General features: G+C 39.7%; 1 protein-coding gene across 2 annotated transcripts in view; it reads right to left on the bottom strand.

Annotated features, from left to right (window-relative positions):
• Nucleotides 1-2,443: 2,443 nt before the first annotated feature.
• LOC149285563 (storkhead-box protein 2-like) overlaps nucleotides 2,444-15,695 on the bottom strand; it is an 81,706-nt gene continuing 68,454 nt past the window's right edge. For both annotated transcript variants that reach the window (XM_089495209.1, XM_089495210.1), the window contains exons 3-4: nucleotides 6,322-8,578; nucleotides 2,444-2,642 (exon numbers count right to left, since the gene is read on the bottom strand). In XM_089495209.1, the coding sequence (XP_089351335.1) occupies nucleotides 2,444-2,642; nucleotides 6,322-8,578 (2,456 nt within the window). The remainder of the gene's footprint in view (nucleotides 2,643-6,321; nucleotides 8,579-15,695) is intronic.

Genomic DNA, 15,695 nt, shown 5'->3' with positions numbered 1-15,695 from the left:
TTTTCTATCATAATTTGGAATCATAGGGAACACTGGCATTCTAATTTTTAGGACTTGTAAAACTAATAAAATAACACGGTAATGGTAATACGCGTTTTATTTGGTACGAGATGCGCTTTTCCTTTTTAGGTTAAAGGAGGATTATTTAAGCAATGAAGTGAAACATCTTAAAAAATAAAAATGATACTTGCTTTACTCCTAAAGCAATAAATTACTTTGTGGGAACAATCAATGGGAAAAAGCACGGCTCTGTAAATGTTGAGCAAAAGACCCATGACCCTTAGCCAGATTGGGGATTTTCGCTCCAGTGACACAGAGTCATACGTCTGTCTGCATAAAGAACGAGTGGTTTCGATCTGTACAGATCTAAGAACAAAGCCAATTCTAGAAGCACACACACATTTTTATCAACACAGCCTAATTCCCTTGCTTAAAAAAAGAAACTGTTTGGTCAGAACAACAATATGGTCATTAGAAGTACACCACTTAGAAATTAGTTTGAAAATCAAAACACAGAAAGGCAGAGTGGCCCTTTAGAGCAAAAGCATAAATTCTTTCACTGTTAAAAAGACAAGCTACAACTCACTGTGTTTTTGTGATATCTAAATTGCAACCGCTACTAGTAATGTCCTTTTTTTTCCCAGCATTTTGTATCGACACATTCTGAAAGTTTTTTTTATTTTAAATCTCACATTCATTATTTTTGTTCTCATTGATTGAAAGAAAAAAAAATACACTGTGTTTATGACTGCTCATAAAAGAACGGTGTTCTGCTTGGTTAGAAATTTTCTGACCGGATAAAACAAAACAAAACAAAACAAAAAATCTTGACGTGAAACAAAAGTAGAGTTGTTTGCAATATTTAATACTTTGTTCTATAGATAACCACCACAAATCCTTTTTTAATTTGAGAAGCCTAATTTAGGCATTACAATCAAAGCTACATAAAATTATAATACATCCTTCCATTTGAAAGAAATCATATAGTCAGGCCAAACTTGCCTTTTTTTGTTCCAAGAAGCAACTTTTTTTTTAAACAAAAAAAAGGAACCATTTTTTTTTTTCTATATATACGTATATTCCTATCAAACTCTGGAGTATCACTGGAGGGCTGGGAGAATGAAAAATACGACGAACTGATTTATAACGGGAGAAAGATTTTCATAAGCAAGTTCTTCCTGCACTATTGCATGGCGGGCTACGGAGTGTTTATTTTGTTTTTGCTGAAAGGCTCTACTTGATGATGTTATTGGCCATGGGTAGTTTCACAAACAAATTCACATTTTGTTCTAAAAATCTGACCTTTGAAAAATACTTTCAGATACCCTCTATGTGCTATTAACACATTTTCTGCTACATACAGTTATTAAAAAATATAATACAAGATTTAATAATTCACAAGAATCAGGTTTGGCACTATTCTTTTTATGAGGGCTACCGATTGTTGTAAACTCTGATATTATGTTTACAAATGATATTTGTGGCATAGTTTAACAGTTTTTTTTCACCTATGGTGGCACCGTATACCTGTGGAATTTAAATAAAGCAGCAGTGCCGAGTGCATTCCATGTAATGTTTCTACAGGCCATGCTACTCAAATCTTCTTAGCTGGCCTGCACTAATACTATGTTTTAGAAGGTGATCGTTGTATTGTTTTGTTACGGAACAGCACAGTTCTCTTTCTGTGTTCTGCATGCATAGCCCTGAACAACTTGTACAGTACTTTAATGTTTTAATATAACCTAGTGATATCGAGGTCGACACAGAGCAAAGAACATGGAAAGGTCATGGATGTAGCAAACATTATTGCAGTGTGATATGCAGTTATATCTTTTACTTGTTTAGCACAAGTTTTATGGACATTGGGTGCTATTCTGGTATGTACTACAGAATAAAAGTATAAAAAAAACCACAAAACCCCTATGTGAATGCCAGAGATTTAAGGGGAACCCTCTGGCATTCAAGGCAAATTCACCTAAATTAACGTAGATGTTGCTAGATGGGGTTTAAATTAAGAGTCCTGCATACTCTAGCATGCACCGCTACCTTAAATAAAGCTCTCTGCTCTGTACTGTATGGCATTGGAAATGCAGAATACAGTGTCTGGACTTCGGAATATATATGTGCTCTCTTACAGTAATATGGAGAATAAGTTACACCTCACGTCTATTGTTATTCACGTACTAAAGAGCTGTACGGTTTGAAAAGCAAATGATGGGGAAAAACAAAAAACAAACAAAATATTAATAAACCAAAGAAAAGGTCGGAATTATATTCTCGTTGTCCCCCCCCCCCCCCCGGGCTAATTAGCAGCACAGTTTTAGAAATACACAAAAAACTGTGGTTGTGAGGCTTGCTTGTAAATAGGTGTAAACATCAGTCCCAGTGTAGTAAACTTTGCTGTTGAGGATGAGACAGGACACAATTTGAGGCTGACCGGCTATCAAACACTAGTTACAGAGGCTTGCAAACAGTTAGTGGGCTTCTGTAATTTATCAGCATCGGTTGTCGTCGTTTCTGCAGCAGATGTTCGGAAGTTAAATGCTGGACCGGCGCCTCCGTGAGCAGGACTAAGAGCTGGGTTCTGACGTCTGTTACTTTCAACAATACTTGAAGTATTGGAAGCCAGGCTTTCGCGGGTACTGAAAGATAAAGATATAGCGTTAAACGGGCAAGGATGTGCACGTACGTATATTAAAACTATTTTCTATTATTGCTAATTTTACTTACTAATATGCACTGGTTTAAAGGGCATTAGCCAAAGAAATACAAAATATTAAATAGTCGTACAGCCAGAATCCCCATTTTTTACGTTACGCAATTATATATTTAACAAAAAACATTATTTTCCATAATAGCCACCACGTCTTCATGTAAACACTCCACAAGGGAGTCAACAAGGCATTAATACAGGATAGATACACAAGCGTTTCTGGGGCTTCCATAAACCATAATCGGCTCTTCAACAAAATCTAAATGACGTTTCAAGCAGGACTGGAATCACGTTATATTGGCTAGGTTTTTTAGACAAAGACCTAGCGCCACGCTTACCATCCTCTCTATTGAACTCCAGGGTATGATGCCACCTTAGAGGGATGCATGGCACTGTGTACGGCATACCATGGAGGTCAGGCCAGTATATACACGTGTACATATATATATATATATATATATATATATATATATATATATGTGTGTGTGTGTGTGTGTGTGTGTGTGTGTGTGTGTGTGTGTGTGTGTGTGTGTGTGTGTGTGCGTACCTACATTTTGCTTTCCTTTCAAAAACAAGGAAATTATGACAAGTGACCCCAAATATACATCTTTGGGAGGACTAAGTCGTTTGAGGTCTTACGTGTAGAAAAATGGGCAGACTAGATGTGCTCATCTTTCAATGAATGTTATTTAAATATATTTCTTCTCAGCCTTTTGGCTAATATAAAGTAAGTACCAGAGGTGATTCGGTTGGACCTGGATAATGGGAAGGGTCATTATGTGTGCAGTAATCATGTTTCAGTGGCCTTCAGAACACATTGAGCAAACTTTTACATTAAAACGCACGTTAACCTTCCAGGCATTACTTTTACATCACACTAGCCCCAGCCTTCTTAGGCTATTTGTACGGTGAGAAGGATTGGATTGGGCAAAAAAGACAAATGAGAATTTAAGTACCGTATTTGCTCGATTATAAGATGACCCTGATTATAAGACGACCCCCCAAAATCTGATTATTAATTTATGAAAAAAAAGAAAAAGCCTGAATATAAGACGACCCTATAGGAAAAAAGTTTTACCAGTAAATGTTAATTCATGTAAACTATGGGACCGTCTACATAAATATTCACATGATAAAATATTGTTATATTAAAAAACACAAACAGATCAGATACCATACCCCAATTTAAACCAGACTGTCCTGACTTTCTGGGATTGACCCACTGCCCCACTTCTGAGAGCAGTAGGGTCCATGCACCAGTTAGGGAGAACTTTCCCCAATACCCACTGAGCTGTGAAATCTATCGAGATCTGTGTTACGACTTGGCTTTGCGATGTACTGAAGAACGATGAAACAATATCATGTGTGGATTTTCTGCTTTAATAAATCATGAGGTGTGTGGGCACAGACATGTATTCTCTTGGCCAACAGGTCCAGAGTCCGTATGTCATAAAACTGGAGAAGGGTCCCCCAATTGGGCAGTCAGTAATTCTCCCTTGTACTTTGCTGGTTCCTGGAGATCTCTAGTTTCCCCAAGAGACCCATTTATACTATGAAGGACTGTGCCTGCCTGCATGTCATACCCCTGCTACACAGGCGAGTCCAGGGAGGTGGCTGGACTGATGACTTGGGTCAGGTCTAGGGCAGCATTAAGGATAAATACATCACTAACTGGATGGGTAAGGTAGCTGGGTGGTCTTCCCTTTAGCCTTGCTTCTAACTACATACCCAACAAATAGTTCCTGCTTTGGGCACTTGAAATGTTATGAGGTATGCAAAACTATTACTTTTCTTAATCAGTCTCACAGTAATCACTGTAACATCACGAACTCATCCTTGCGTGCGCGGAACAGTAAATGAAGACACAAAAGTTATGAGTTGGTCTTAAACTATAAACTACTTTATACACAGCAGTAGTACCCCATAAATATAGAGCAGAATCGTGGTTGGAACTAGGTGTCAGGACAAATGGGAATATAGAAAAACTGCAAATATCTAGCAGAATTCTAGATTTAATACGCTCCCACGAGCTTTGCTATGTGTTCAAGACATCAGAATAAACAACTTCAATCCTGGCGCAGGCGTAATTATCTGTCTTCTGAATTACTTTGTAACGCTAGCTTAACAATATATAATTTCTTCTCCATTTGGTCTGCATTTCAAAATAAAAATAAAAAAAAAATAAAAAAAGAGTAACCAAGAAAATGAACTGAAAGCGCAAAAACACCACTGTTTACAGTTTTCGTGTGTTCCATTTTTATATATTATTGACAAAGTAAGAAGTATACACATGTAGGGCTGCAACTAATGATTACTTTCATTTTTCGTTTATTTAAAAAAATGTTATGAACAAACTGAGTGTTAAAAACATCAGAATACAAAACTTTACATTAACATGCCATTAACCCTTTTTTCTCTATCACAATGGCATTTCTCTAATTGCCATCTTATTTTACTGACATTATAATAAAAGCTATATTTTAAAAAAGGTACAAGAATCCAAACACAGTATTTCTCAAATGAAGCTTTAATACCTAAAAAAAAGTTTTAGTAGTAAATATTGACTATAAACTAGTTTTTTTCATATTTAATAAAAAAACTATGATTGAGAAAAATGCATTTCTTGTTTTTATTTCCCAACCTGTCTCCTAGTTATGCACATCTGACCCCAGGTGTGCCCCCCCCCAGATATGCCTTATACCTCCTATATGCCACTCTGCCCCCCTGATATGCCTTATAACTTCCTATATGCCACCCTGCCCCCTAATATGCCTAAATTCTACATACATTTGTTCAACTCTGTTCAAAACATTCAAAGGCAAGAGTGCAGACTACTCCCCTAAGCAAGGTTTTGTTGTCAAGACTTGTTGTTTTAGAATAAACACAATGCACCACCACATGAAAAACCACAATGCTTTCTACACAAAAAACATTCTACTCTTAAGCATGCATGTCAATACTTTAGACAAACTTTAAATTTCACTTTGATCCAATAAGCTTCTATTCTCTGCAGACCTGGAGGCGGCCATTCTTTTCAGTCATGTGATGATATCTTGGGTGACTTTCTCTGCTCAATCACCACACTGTACTAATGCTGTACTAATCACAATGCTGATGATGTGTGATTAAGACATGAGGCATGTTATTTATCACAAGGGTGTATTATAAGGAGTCAGGGTGTCTGCTGTCTATTAGAAAGGACTAAGATAACAGAGGTAGATCGCATCACATGACTAATATCTAGTCTAATATTGAAAAATCACTTTATACAAGCAATAAAAAGTGTTATGCGACACCTTTCAGAGACATTACCTGGTTAAGGGGGAACGCCTAACGTTCCTCCCTATTGTCACATTAGCTGTCTGATGACAGCATGTTATAAAAATATAGTTTCTTACAGCTTTGGAAATGTGTAATGCTTTCTGTTTTGCAACCTTGTTGGCAATAAAGTTCCTAAACAAACCAAAACATTGATAAAACAATGCTGCAGGATTAGGAAACAAGCATTCCTTTAAGCGTTGTTGGCCTACTTCACCAATATACAAGGAGAATGCTGGGACAGGCAGCCCTGCAGCATCTAAAAGGAAGCGGGAGCTACAAACTCTTACCGTGGAGAGTTAAATCCGCTGTCTACAGTGATGCTGCTACTGTCCATGCTGTCCAGACGAGCCGAATGTGTGGCTCTCTGGCTGTTGCTGTTTTCGGTTTCCTTTGGGTTCAAAAGAGTGAGGTTCTTCTCAAACTTCCTTTGCAAATCTCTTTCCTTCTCCCTCTGCAACAGCCACTGCATTGTACCCACATCATCTCTGTTCTTTTCTTCCTCTGTTGTCTTTTGCGTCCCTTCCTCCGATTCATCGTCTTCGGAGACATTGTAATAATCGAAAGTGGCTTCTTGGGTTCCTGTTGGCTCCTGTGGCCTCGGTGAGACCGCAAGGTTTTGGGTAACTGAGGTGGTAATTGGTTGCTCAAAGTTCTCAATGTTTGCTGGCAGTGTTTCTGGAGAAGTCTTTTGGTGCGTTTTCAGCAAATTCACACCAGATTTATGAAAACTGTTCACAGATAGGCTATTGTGCAAAGGTTTGAACAGAGTATCTTTACTGAATATTTCTTTCCTTTTGTCTAAGCTGCTTGATTCTGCATTGTGATGGGGAACCAATCGTCCATTTGCAATCACCTCTGGGGTTTGACCAGAAGCAGCAATTGACAGACCACTAATTGTACCTTTCGGTGACTCTTCCTTGAATTCGCCTTGTTCTCTCGCATTGTGTTGCTGTGGTTTCTCGGAAGGAGATAGCCTTTTCAAGCCCTCTGAAAGGCTTGGTATGTCAATATCCTCTTTGTTCTTCCCTAAAGGGGATGGAGCAGTGAGAATTGTTTCGCTAGATGTGTTGCACTGAAAATAGTCATCAGCATTTTTTTTGGAGCAAGAATTTAGTTCGCTGTAGGAGGATAAAGTCTCTGGAAGTTTACCTTGTTCTATTAGGCTACACGATTTAGGGGTATCCGCACCACCACTAGCTAATTCAATGCATGGGTCTTTGTAGGAAAGAGTTCTTTGATGACTTAGAGAATGAGATGGTCGTAAAGTACCATCATCAATAAAGGACTGGCTTGGTGTCTTATCATCAAGGCTTAAGCCTTCGCCCAAGTCATCCGGTGTACCTAAAGAAGCACCACTTAGAGGTCCCTTTGAATTGTCCATTGACCTTGATCTTTCCTTGGCTTTATTTGATCTTTCGTTCCTTGACCTTCTATCTTGTGTATGGCTGTGGCTTCGATGAACCTTGGAATGGGAGCTCCCTCTTGAAGGCTCAGGAAAAGGCATTTCAGTTCTCCTTTTGGCCAGTTCACCAGATACATCCCATTCTGGTGTAACTGGAAAATGGGACTCTATCATGTTTGGATTGCTATGAACAACAAAATTCTCTCCCCCTTTGCGTTCCATTATGAAACAACCCTCCCTGGGTGACCGGTTCCGAGGGTTATAGAACTCATACTCCCTTTCTCCATGTAAGTCCAAGTGGGAACCATCAGAGGGGTCACCTTTGGAAGCCCTATTCTTGCTGTGCGACCGAGATTTTCCATGAGTTTTTCTGTGAGTCCTGCTCCTCCTACTTCTGCCACTATGATGAGCGGATGACCCAGCTTTGCTCCTCTGAGATTTTTCTTCTTCAAGTTTTTTCATAAGTGCGGTATGCCTTACGACATTTTCCACTGTCAAGTCTGGGTTGATTCGTCTAATGATTTCCATCTCTACTTCTCGAGGAATAGTATTTGGGGTGTCCTCATCTCTTAAAGGCCATTCTTCTGGAGGGAACTGGGCAGAAAAATTGGCCAGCTGTTTGGCCTTATCCTTTTTAAAACTTAGCCTAAACAATTTCAGACCAAATTTTTTAGATGGCTTTTCCCCATCTTTAGCTTTTGTGAGGGTTTCTGTTTTATAAGAATAACTTATGGTACTTTTGCTTTTCTCAGTAGGGGGTATCTGGCACATGGAAGGGGTGCAATAAGAGTCTTTGCAGTCTTTAGCCGATTTCCTTTGTAGGGTGGATGCATGGATGCTATGCATATCGTCTCTGCAGCAATGACAGGAGTCGCAGTGGTTTTTGGAGAGAGTTCGATCCCTGACACATCCTGAAGGGGAAGGTGTTATAGCTCCTGGTTGTGGAGAGGTACACTGAGACCTGTCAGGTATCCTCTCATCCAAGTGATACCATTTACTGTTAGTTCTTATAAGGGATGGAGTTATGAAATAAGTCTGTGGAGTAACTATAAAGTATCCATCGGGAGTAGGGTAGATTTTCCTCTCTCGCACAAGCATGTTCAGTGTGTGCCGGAGGATTTCAGGGCTTGGGGTTGGAACACCTGGGTAAAAGATGAAAGGGAAATAAATTATTATAAACATAACAAACGTTGCATTCACTTTTTTTTTTTTTTTTTACAACAAGAAGGAGAACAGAATAAAATAAACTTTTTGTTTTTACTCCTTATTACATTCTAAAGCCACTGAGTAAAAATAACTTATTTACTGAAGTGATTTTCCAGGTTTTGAATGGGCTCTATAGAATAACATCATAATATATCTCTATTCGTATGTAGCCTCTATCCCTTGGGTTGGTGACCAAAGCTCATATTTGCTTTTGGAAGCCCATAGAATATTGTTTATATTATAAAGCCATACAGCTTTCAAGAAGGCAAGTAAACCTCTGGAGATTTTTCTTAAAACAAAATACAAAAACTCATCCCCACAACAGAGATAAAAGTTGCAATAGTACACAGATCACACTTCCAGTCACCCACGATCTCCACGGCACTTGTTGTCATGCAGTCATTTTTTTCCTCCACTTTCTAAAAATATACACTAGCTTTTCGGAAAACGCTTGCATTAGAGGTTCAGGTCTTTAAAATACTGCACGACAGGAGAAACGCTGTTACTTAAGATTACGTAGATCTTAATAATTCAAAAGCAGAAGCTGTCTGGACACTGAATCATCAGACATGTACGTTTTTTGCATCTCAAGAGAGTCTGTTTCGCCCTGACACTGAGCTTCCAGACAGAAGATTGTGTCTTGTTTGTTGCTCACAAGGAACACTGACCCAGAGTGAACTTTGTTAATGGAAGAGGCATTTTCTCATTGCTGCATGCATCTATCTGTGATTATGCCGAAAGGAACATATACGGAGGCAACAATGATTAAAAGGAGACCTTGTGTTGTGTTTTCCAATTGCTAAAATGAAATCTTGCAGACATCTATTATAATCAATGCTTTGCCACGCGAATTATCAAGAAAGCCTACAAGTAGAACAGCATCAAGGAGCATGGCCTCCCGGCTCCTGACAAAGAAACGATATTAGGTGGAAGCTGCAGGAATAAAAGAGGAGCAAAGGAAAAAGGCTAAGAACAAGAAGAACATGGGATGGCAAGAAAAACACACAATCTGTATAATTCTTTATGAGGATTCAAAAGTTATTATGCTTTATTAAGACTCTTTATGTGCACTGTGTATGACCGCCTTTCCATTAAGGAACGGCACTTCCTGTCAAGGATTTGGAAACCCCTGTCACCGAAATAAAGCTCTGAAGTAAAAAGCTTGAACTGTCTCCAGAATACCTTAGGAAGCAAAGTGCCAGCAAAGATATGCCAACGATCAGCATTAAAGACAGCTTCGCTGACCAGAGTCGAACTAGGGACAGCGAGGAAGCCCTGGCACTTTAAGGCTGGTGGCCACCTAATGACTTAAGTGTGGCTTGGTATGGCGGCCATGCAGTGCATCACCCAGTCTGCAGCTGGAGTGGTAGGTCAGGTAAGTATGGGGTGCTGATTATTCAGAGTGACATTTTTTATAGAGTAATAAGTAGCATGTTGCTATTTCAAAAACATTTTTTTTCAAATCTGGCTCATGTCCTATTTGGGACATACATGAAGCGGGCTAAAGAAAATATATTCTAGACAACCTCAGTGTATTTCAAACACTGGTATTTGAACTATTCTCTTACACTAATTGTACCACCAGCCTTTGTCAAAGTTTGTGGTAGTATCCCCCCCCCCCCAACACATTGTACTTTATGTATGTGTTTACAGCTCCTGGCATTTGTCACTTCCAAACAACACCCCAATATGTGTTCAGCAATATCTCTCCCGAATGGAGCGATACCATATATGCATGGGTTTATCTGGTTGTTAACGGTCTAAAAGGCCACATTTGGGATATGCGTATAGGTTTTTCAACTTGGAATTTTGACATGTTGAAAATTCTGCACTATGTCCTATTTTGGAGATCTTTTTGTGGTTAGTAAGCTGGGCTCCACTGACTTGCATGGTCAAGTGCAGTACCTGTATTCAATCTGCAGACCCTCTGTGAACTTGTTAGTGTTTCAGTTTGCGCTTCCATCTTGGAGGTGGCAGCAATGTCACTTACTGATGACGCTTGAGGTTTCTTTGGAGCAACGGTAGGGCGGATCAGGGGCGGGGGGGGAGTTGCTGAATGAATCAATATTCAGCACATTGAGGCATTTCAGCAACACAGATTATGCTTATGAAGGGACACCTGATCGCTTCCTTTGCTCTGTTTTAGCCACTGACACATTTCCACCATGCTGGCGTCGTGCTGTTATGTGTCCGTTCTTAGGAAGCAAGTATATGTTTGTGTTGCAACTAAGCCCTTACCCGCGAGTGTCCTTAAAGCGGGGTAAGCCTTACAGTTACATGGATTTGGCATGTAGCATTTTACAGGAAATATAGGTAAAAAGCAGCGTGTGCCTTTTTTGCAGTATATGCAGGCCTGAACGTGAGGAGCTACAGTGTCGAACATCCAGCATTAATAATGCAACGTGCTCTTGAGAGAAGTACAGTGCTGAAGTCTGAGTCCACACAGCACAGCCACCAGGTACCATATAACTGGCAGGCGCTGTTTATACACTAATACAGCCTCTAAATAACAGAACTCTTATTTCTGGTTAACGGTTAGTTTTGATCTCTAGGTACATGGGCATAAAACGGGTAAAATGGATGTAAAGTATACACATAGATACTTCCCTTTACAGATATGCCTTCTTGATGAGTCAAATTCTCATATAATGAGAATGCTGCATGGAAATAAAACACAAATAAAACCAATAATGTAATTTTGTCATATGTAAATCTCCCAAGTAGTAGGACAGCAGCCCCAGGAGACATTTCTTTAAAATGTCTGCCTAAATTCACCACATTTGGAAACTGACCAACAAGGGGATAGAGACCTAATCACCAGAGCAGGGTTTACACGCAGTAAGCGGCTCTCTTACTACTTACAGGACACTGTTTACGTACGACAATATCACACTACTGGTTTTATTTGTGAGAATTCGAGGAAATGTTTGCATCAAGAAGGCATATCTATTAAAGGAAGTATCTATTGTATATGCCTTTCATCCGTTTATTTGGTTGAGTTGTTCACCAGGTACGCGGTCGCCTTGGAGAACACCAACCACAAAAGCTTAAACTGTAAGGTGACTTTGCCACAGCTGAGGGACTTGAGAGTGGATGCGGCTGTAAGATAAAAAGTAAAGAGGGTGAAATTTCCAAGCACACAATGGATGTACAGTTTATATTGTTTCACTAACATATTCAGTGCCTGATCAAAGTCCAATGCAATGATCTGCAATGCACCGAAAGGCTTTTGGACAAGGAAGCATTAAACTTCCAGTAAAATGTGCTGTAGGTGCAATATGGTCTCTCCTTCAGAAATCAACACAGCGAAATATAAAAAAAATCGTTTTTGTCCAAGTTGAATATACCTTTGAATTAAAGGCTCTTGATAAAATAAAGAGCTCTTGCACAAAGTGAGAAGAAGAGGTCTGCTACATTCACTTTCTAAACCCTAGTCTGGAATTAAGCTGTATGAAAACACTAGGACGAGCGGTGTCCTTGGGAGAGATGAATCAATACACACAAAGCGACCTTTACCGAGGCCTATAGAATATAGAGAAAACCACAACGAAAAAAGAAACTGGGAAAAGCGATGCCAAACAAAATGAAGGGCACAGATTTAACAAGCTGCAAAACTCAAAGATAAAATATATATTCAGGGCAAAGGACGCAAAATTGAGAAAAGCAGCACCATCTATAGTTCAAAATGTGTGCAACATCCAGAAGTCAGAAGCAAAGGAAAGCATTCCAAACAAAACAGAGCTAGATCCTAGTGCAGCAGGACATCAGAGCCGGTAAGGTAAGCTTTCCTATCTCAGTTATGAAAGCTAAACATGTCTAAGAAGAAATGGAGGGAGACAAATGTCAGCAGAGCAAGTCAATCAGGACTCAACGTACACAATCCTCGCCAACACACTTCATCACAGAAATGACGCGGTCATTAGGAGTTGCTGCATGCTGTATCTTGTGTCTCTCTTGCGGGAAAGGGGAACACCCAAAGGGTTATTTTGGTGGTACATCTCTGTAGTCAGTAGGGTATCTAGTGTTGTGTGCTCTGCTAATGCTAGGTGAGCAGTGTGCAGGAAAAATGGGCTGAATCTTTTTATGGGTATTGCTTCCAGATTCCTGCCTTTCACAGTCGGATCATGGACCAAGCAGGGGCTGAAAATTCTCTAATGACATCAGACGCCCTGTGCATGAAGTCGAGCATTAATGAAAACAAGATTATAACTTGGCTTTTGGACTTCCCAGGTCAGACTGCCCCAAGCATTACCTCTTTGGGGGGAGTGGCTTATTGAGGGGGCAGGGCACTTCACAAATAAAGGATTGTATGGGGGGCAATCGGACACAGAGTGGGTGTGGCTAAAACGCACCTGCCGCACTCTGAGAAAGACCAGGACACCCCGGGTGGGGCAATATGGAGCTTCCATTTGGGACATCGAACACCCAACACTGGTTGGCAAGTATTCATGTTAAAATTCCAGGTAAGTAAAATAAAAGATTTAAAAAGGACTTAAAAAAATAAGGATGTATTACTTATAATGCTTTTTCAGAAACTAACTTTGGGCAGGGTGGCGTGGGTTGCCCTTTATAGCATTATCTCCTAGGCTATTGATTGTATTATCCGTACTACACTAAAGTTAAACGTATATTGTACGTTTTCTTTTAGGATTCAGGATCTGCCCAGTTTCAGCTGCAACCGCTCTGACATTACAATTTTTTTCGACAGAAATAAAAACCTCAACTCGTGAAAGAAACTATTCATATCACAACACTTCATTGGCTATCTGACAAACACATGAACAGACCTTAAGCACCATGTTAAAGCATTTCTCACATATATATATATATATATATATATATATATATATATATATATATATATATATATATATAATAACACATATATACATACACACACACACAAATAAATCTTGCATAGACAGAGTTATCTGAACAGAGAAAAGAATTCTAACAGTCCTCTAGAGCAGAATGTTCCAAAACCACACAACAAACCTGACCCTTTCTTGATGTATAAGTGATGTTGAAAGCACAATACACACAAGCTGTTGCTTAACAAGATGTCTATTCAACAATTACAATTAGGGCTGCAACTAACTATTATTTTAATAATCGATTAGTTGGCCGATTATTTTCTTCCATTAATCGGATAAAGAAATGCAATTTTTTTTCAATTTAAAATAATGTAATAAAAAATGTACAATTTACACTTTCATCTCTTTATCACAATGGCCTCTCTCTATTCACCTTCTTATTTTACTGACATAATAATAAAAGCTACAAGAACCCAAACAGTGTTTCTCAAACTAGGTTTTAATACAAAGTTATTAGTAAATATGAATTCATATGTTAACTATTTTTCATATTTAATAAAAACTATGAGAAAAAAGCCTTGTTTAAATTTTTTTTTTATTTACCAAACTGCCCCCGGTTATGCACATCTGACCCCCAGCTTGCCACTCTGCCCCCATATATGCCTTATACCTCTTATATGCCAGATTCCACTGTGCCCCCTGATATACCAATGTGAGCCTGATATGCCTTATACTCCTTATATGCCAGTGATATGCAACTGAGTCCCCTGATATACCTTTTACCCCCAGATATGTTTTATGCCCCCCTGATATGCCTAATATCGATATGCCTTATACCCCCTATATGCCCTGAAATTCATAATACCCCCCATACACCACTATAACTCACCCATACACCACTCTGGCTCCTCCCCCTCCCATACTCCACTCTGCCTCCTCCCCCCTCCTATACTCCACTCTGCCTCCTCCCCCCTCCCATACTCCATTCTGCCTCCTCCCCCCTCCCATACTCCACTCTGCCTCCTCCCCCCTCCCATACTCACCTCTGCCTCCTCCCCCTCCCATACATCACTCTGCCTCAGCGAAAGTGAAGGTGAGTAACGGAGGCTGTCTGTGCGATGCAGACCCTCACCGGCTGACAGAGAGGATGATTCTCTGTCAGCCGGTGGGGGTCTGCACGATGTCGGGAGAGAGGCAGAGTGATGTATGGGAGGGGGAGGAGTCAGAGGGGTGTATGGGAGGGGGGAGAGAGACGGAAGTGAGAGACCGGCCGACAGTGAGGGTGCGGGTGCAGCGCTGCGGGGGATCTGGATTCTAGTGTTATAATCCGATCTCTGTTCGAGGTCGGATTATATAAGGAGAGGAGTTTTTCAGAGCATTTGCTCTGAAAAAAACCTCTTTTTATAATCGATAAAAATCGATTCGTTGACGATTTTCATTATCGATTAGTTGTTTCAGCCCTAATTACAATTTATTTGCATATGTTGGTTGCGTCCTGTCCACCATAAATAATTTATTAAATGAAAACTGATAGACTTTTGGTTACTTCCAGGGTTCTCTTTAATGGTTGGAAACCAAATTATAGGTCTTCAGACAAACTTTCTGTCCTCTGCAGTAGATTACAGGCCTCCATGCCAGAAAAAAATACTCAAGATTACCTTCCAAAGCAAACTATTCTCGTTCACCGGTTTTACCTCCTGTATATAGTCCGCAAGAATCTAGGCTGGGATTCCAATCTGTAATGAAATGAAATACAAACCTCAAAGTGGGTGTGTGGGTAATGTCACTTGTCTGGCTGGAGAAGAGCGATTCCATATTTACTGCTGGCTATATTTCAGCACCCCAGGCATTAAGGAATGGAAAGGTGATATATTTGTCTAGAATGGTTTGTTATTTCTTCTTCCCGAGTTTTACTAGGCCTTCTGTTTGGTTAACCAAGGTCCATAATATCTCATGTCCCTTAAGGACAGCTTAACTCAGGGCTGAGGAACAGATGTTCTAGGCACAGGGTCATGAATGGAGATCTATAGAAAAGTAACAGTGTTACTTTAACTAAAATGAACAGTTACTTTTAGTTACATGATTTAGTTAGATGCTTAAGATACTTTTTATTTGCAGGTCTAATGAAAAAAATATTTTTTGTGGTATTTAACAGAGAATGTGGGGTGATTACTGGGACACGGAGATTTGGGTCTCAAATAGGGGCTATCCCTCCTTAAGGAAACTTGGTGGCATGCAT

Source organism: Sceloporus occidentalis, unplaced genomic scaffold (assembly GCF_023333645.1).
Source record: "Sceloporus occidentalis isolate IW3139 unplaced genomic scaffold, rSceOcc1.0.p SCAF_77, whole genome shotgun sequence".
In the NCBI taxonomy this organism is placed as follows: Eukaryota; Metazoa; Chordata; class Lepidosauria; order Squamata; family Phrynosomatidae; genus Sceloporus; species Sceloporus occidentalis.
The sequence above is the reverse complement of the archived record's forward strand: the minus strand, read 5'-3'. Positions and strand labels throughout refer to the sequence as shown.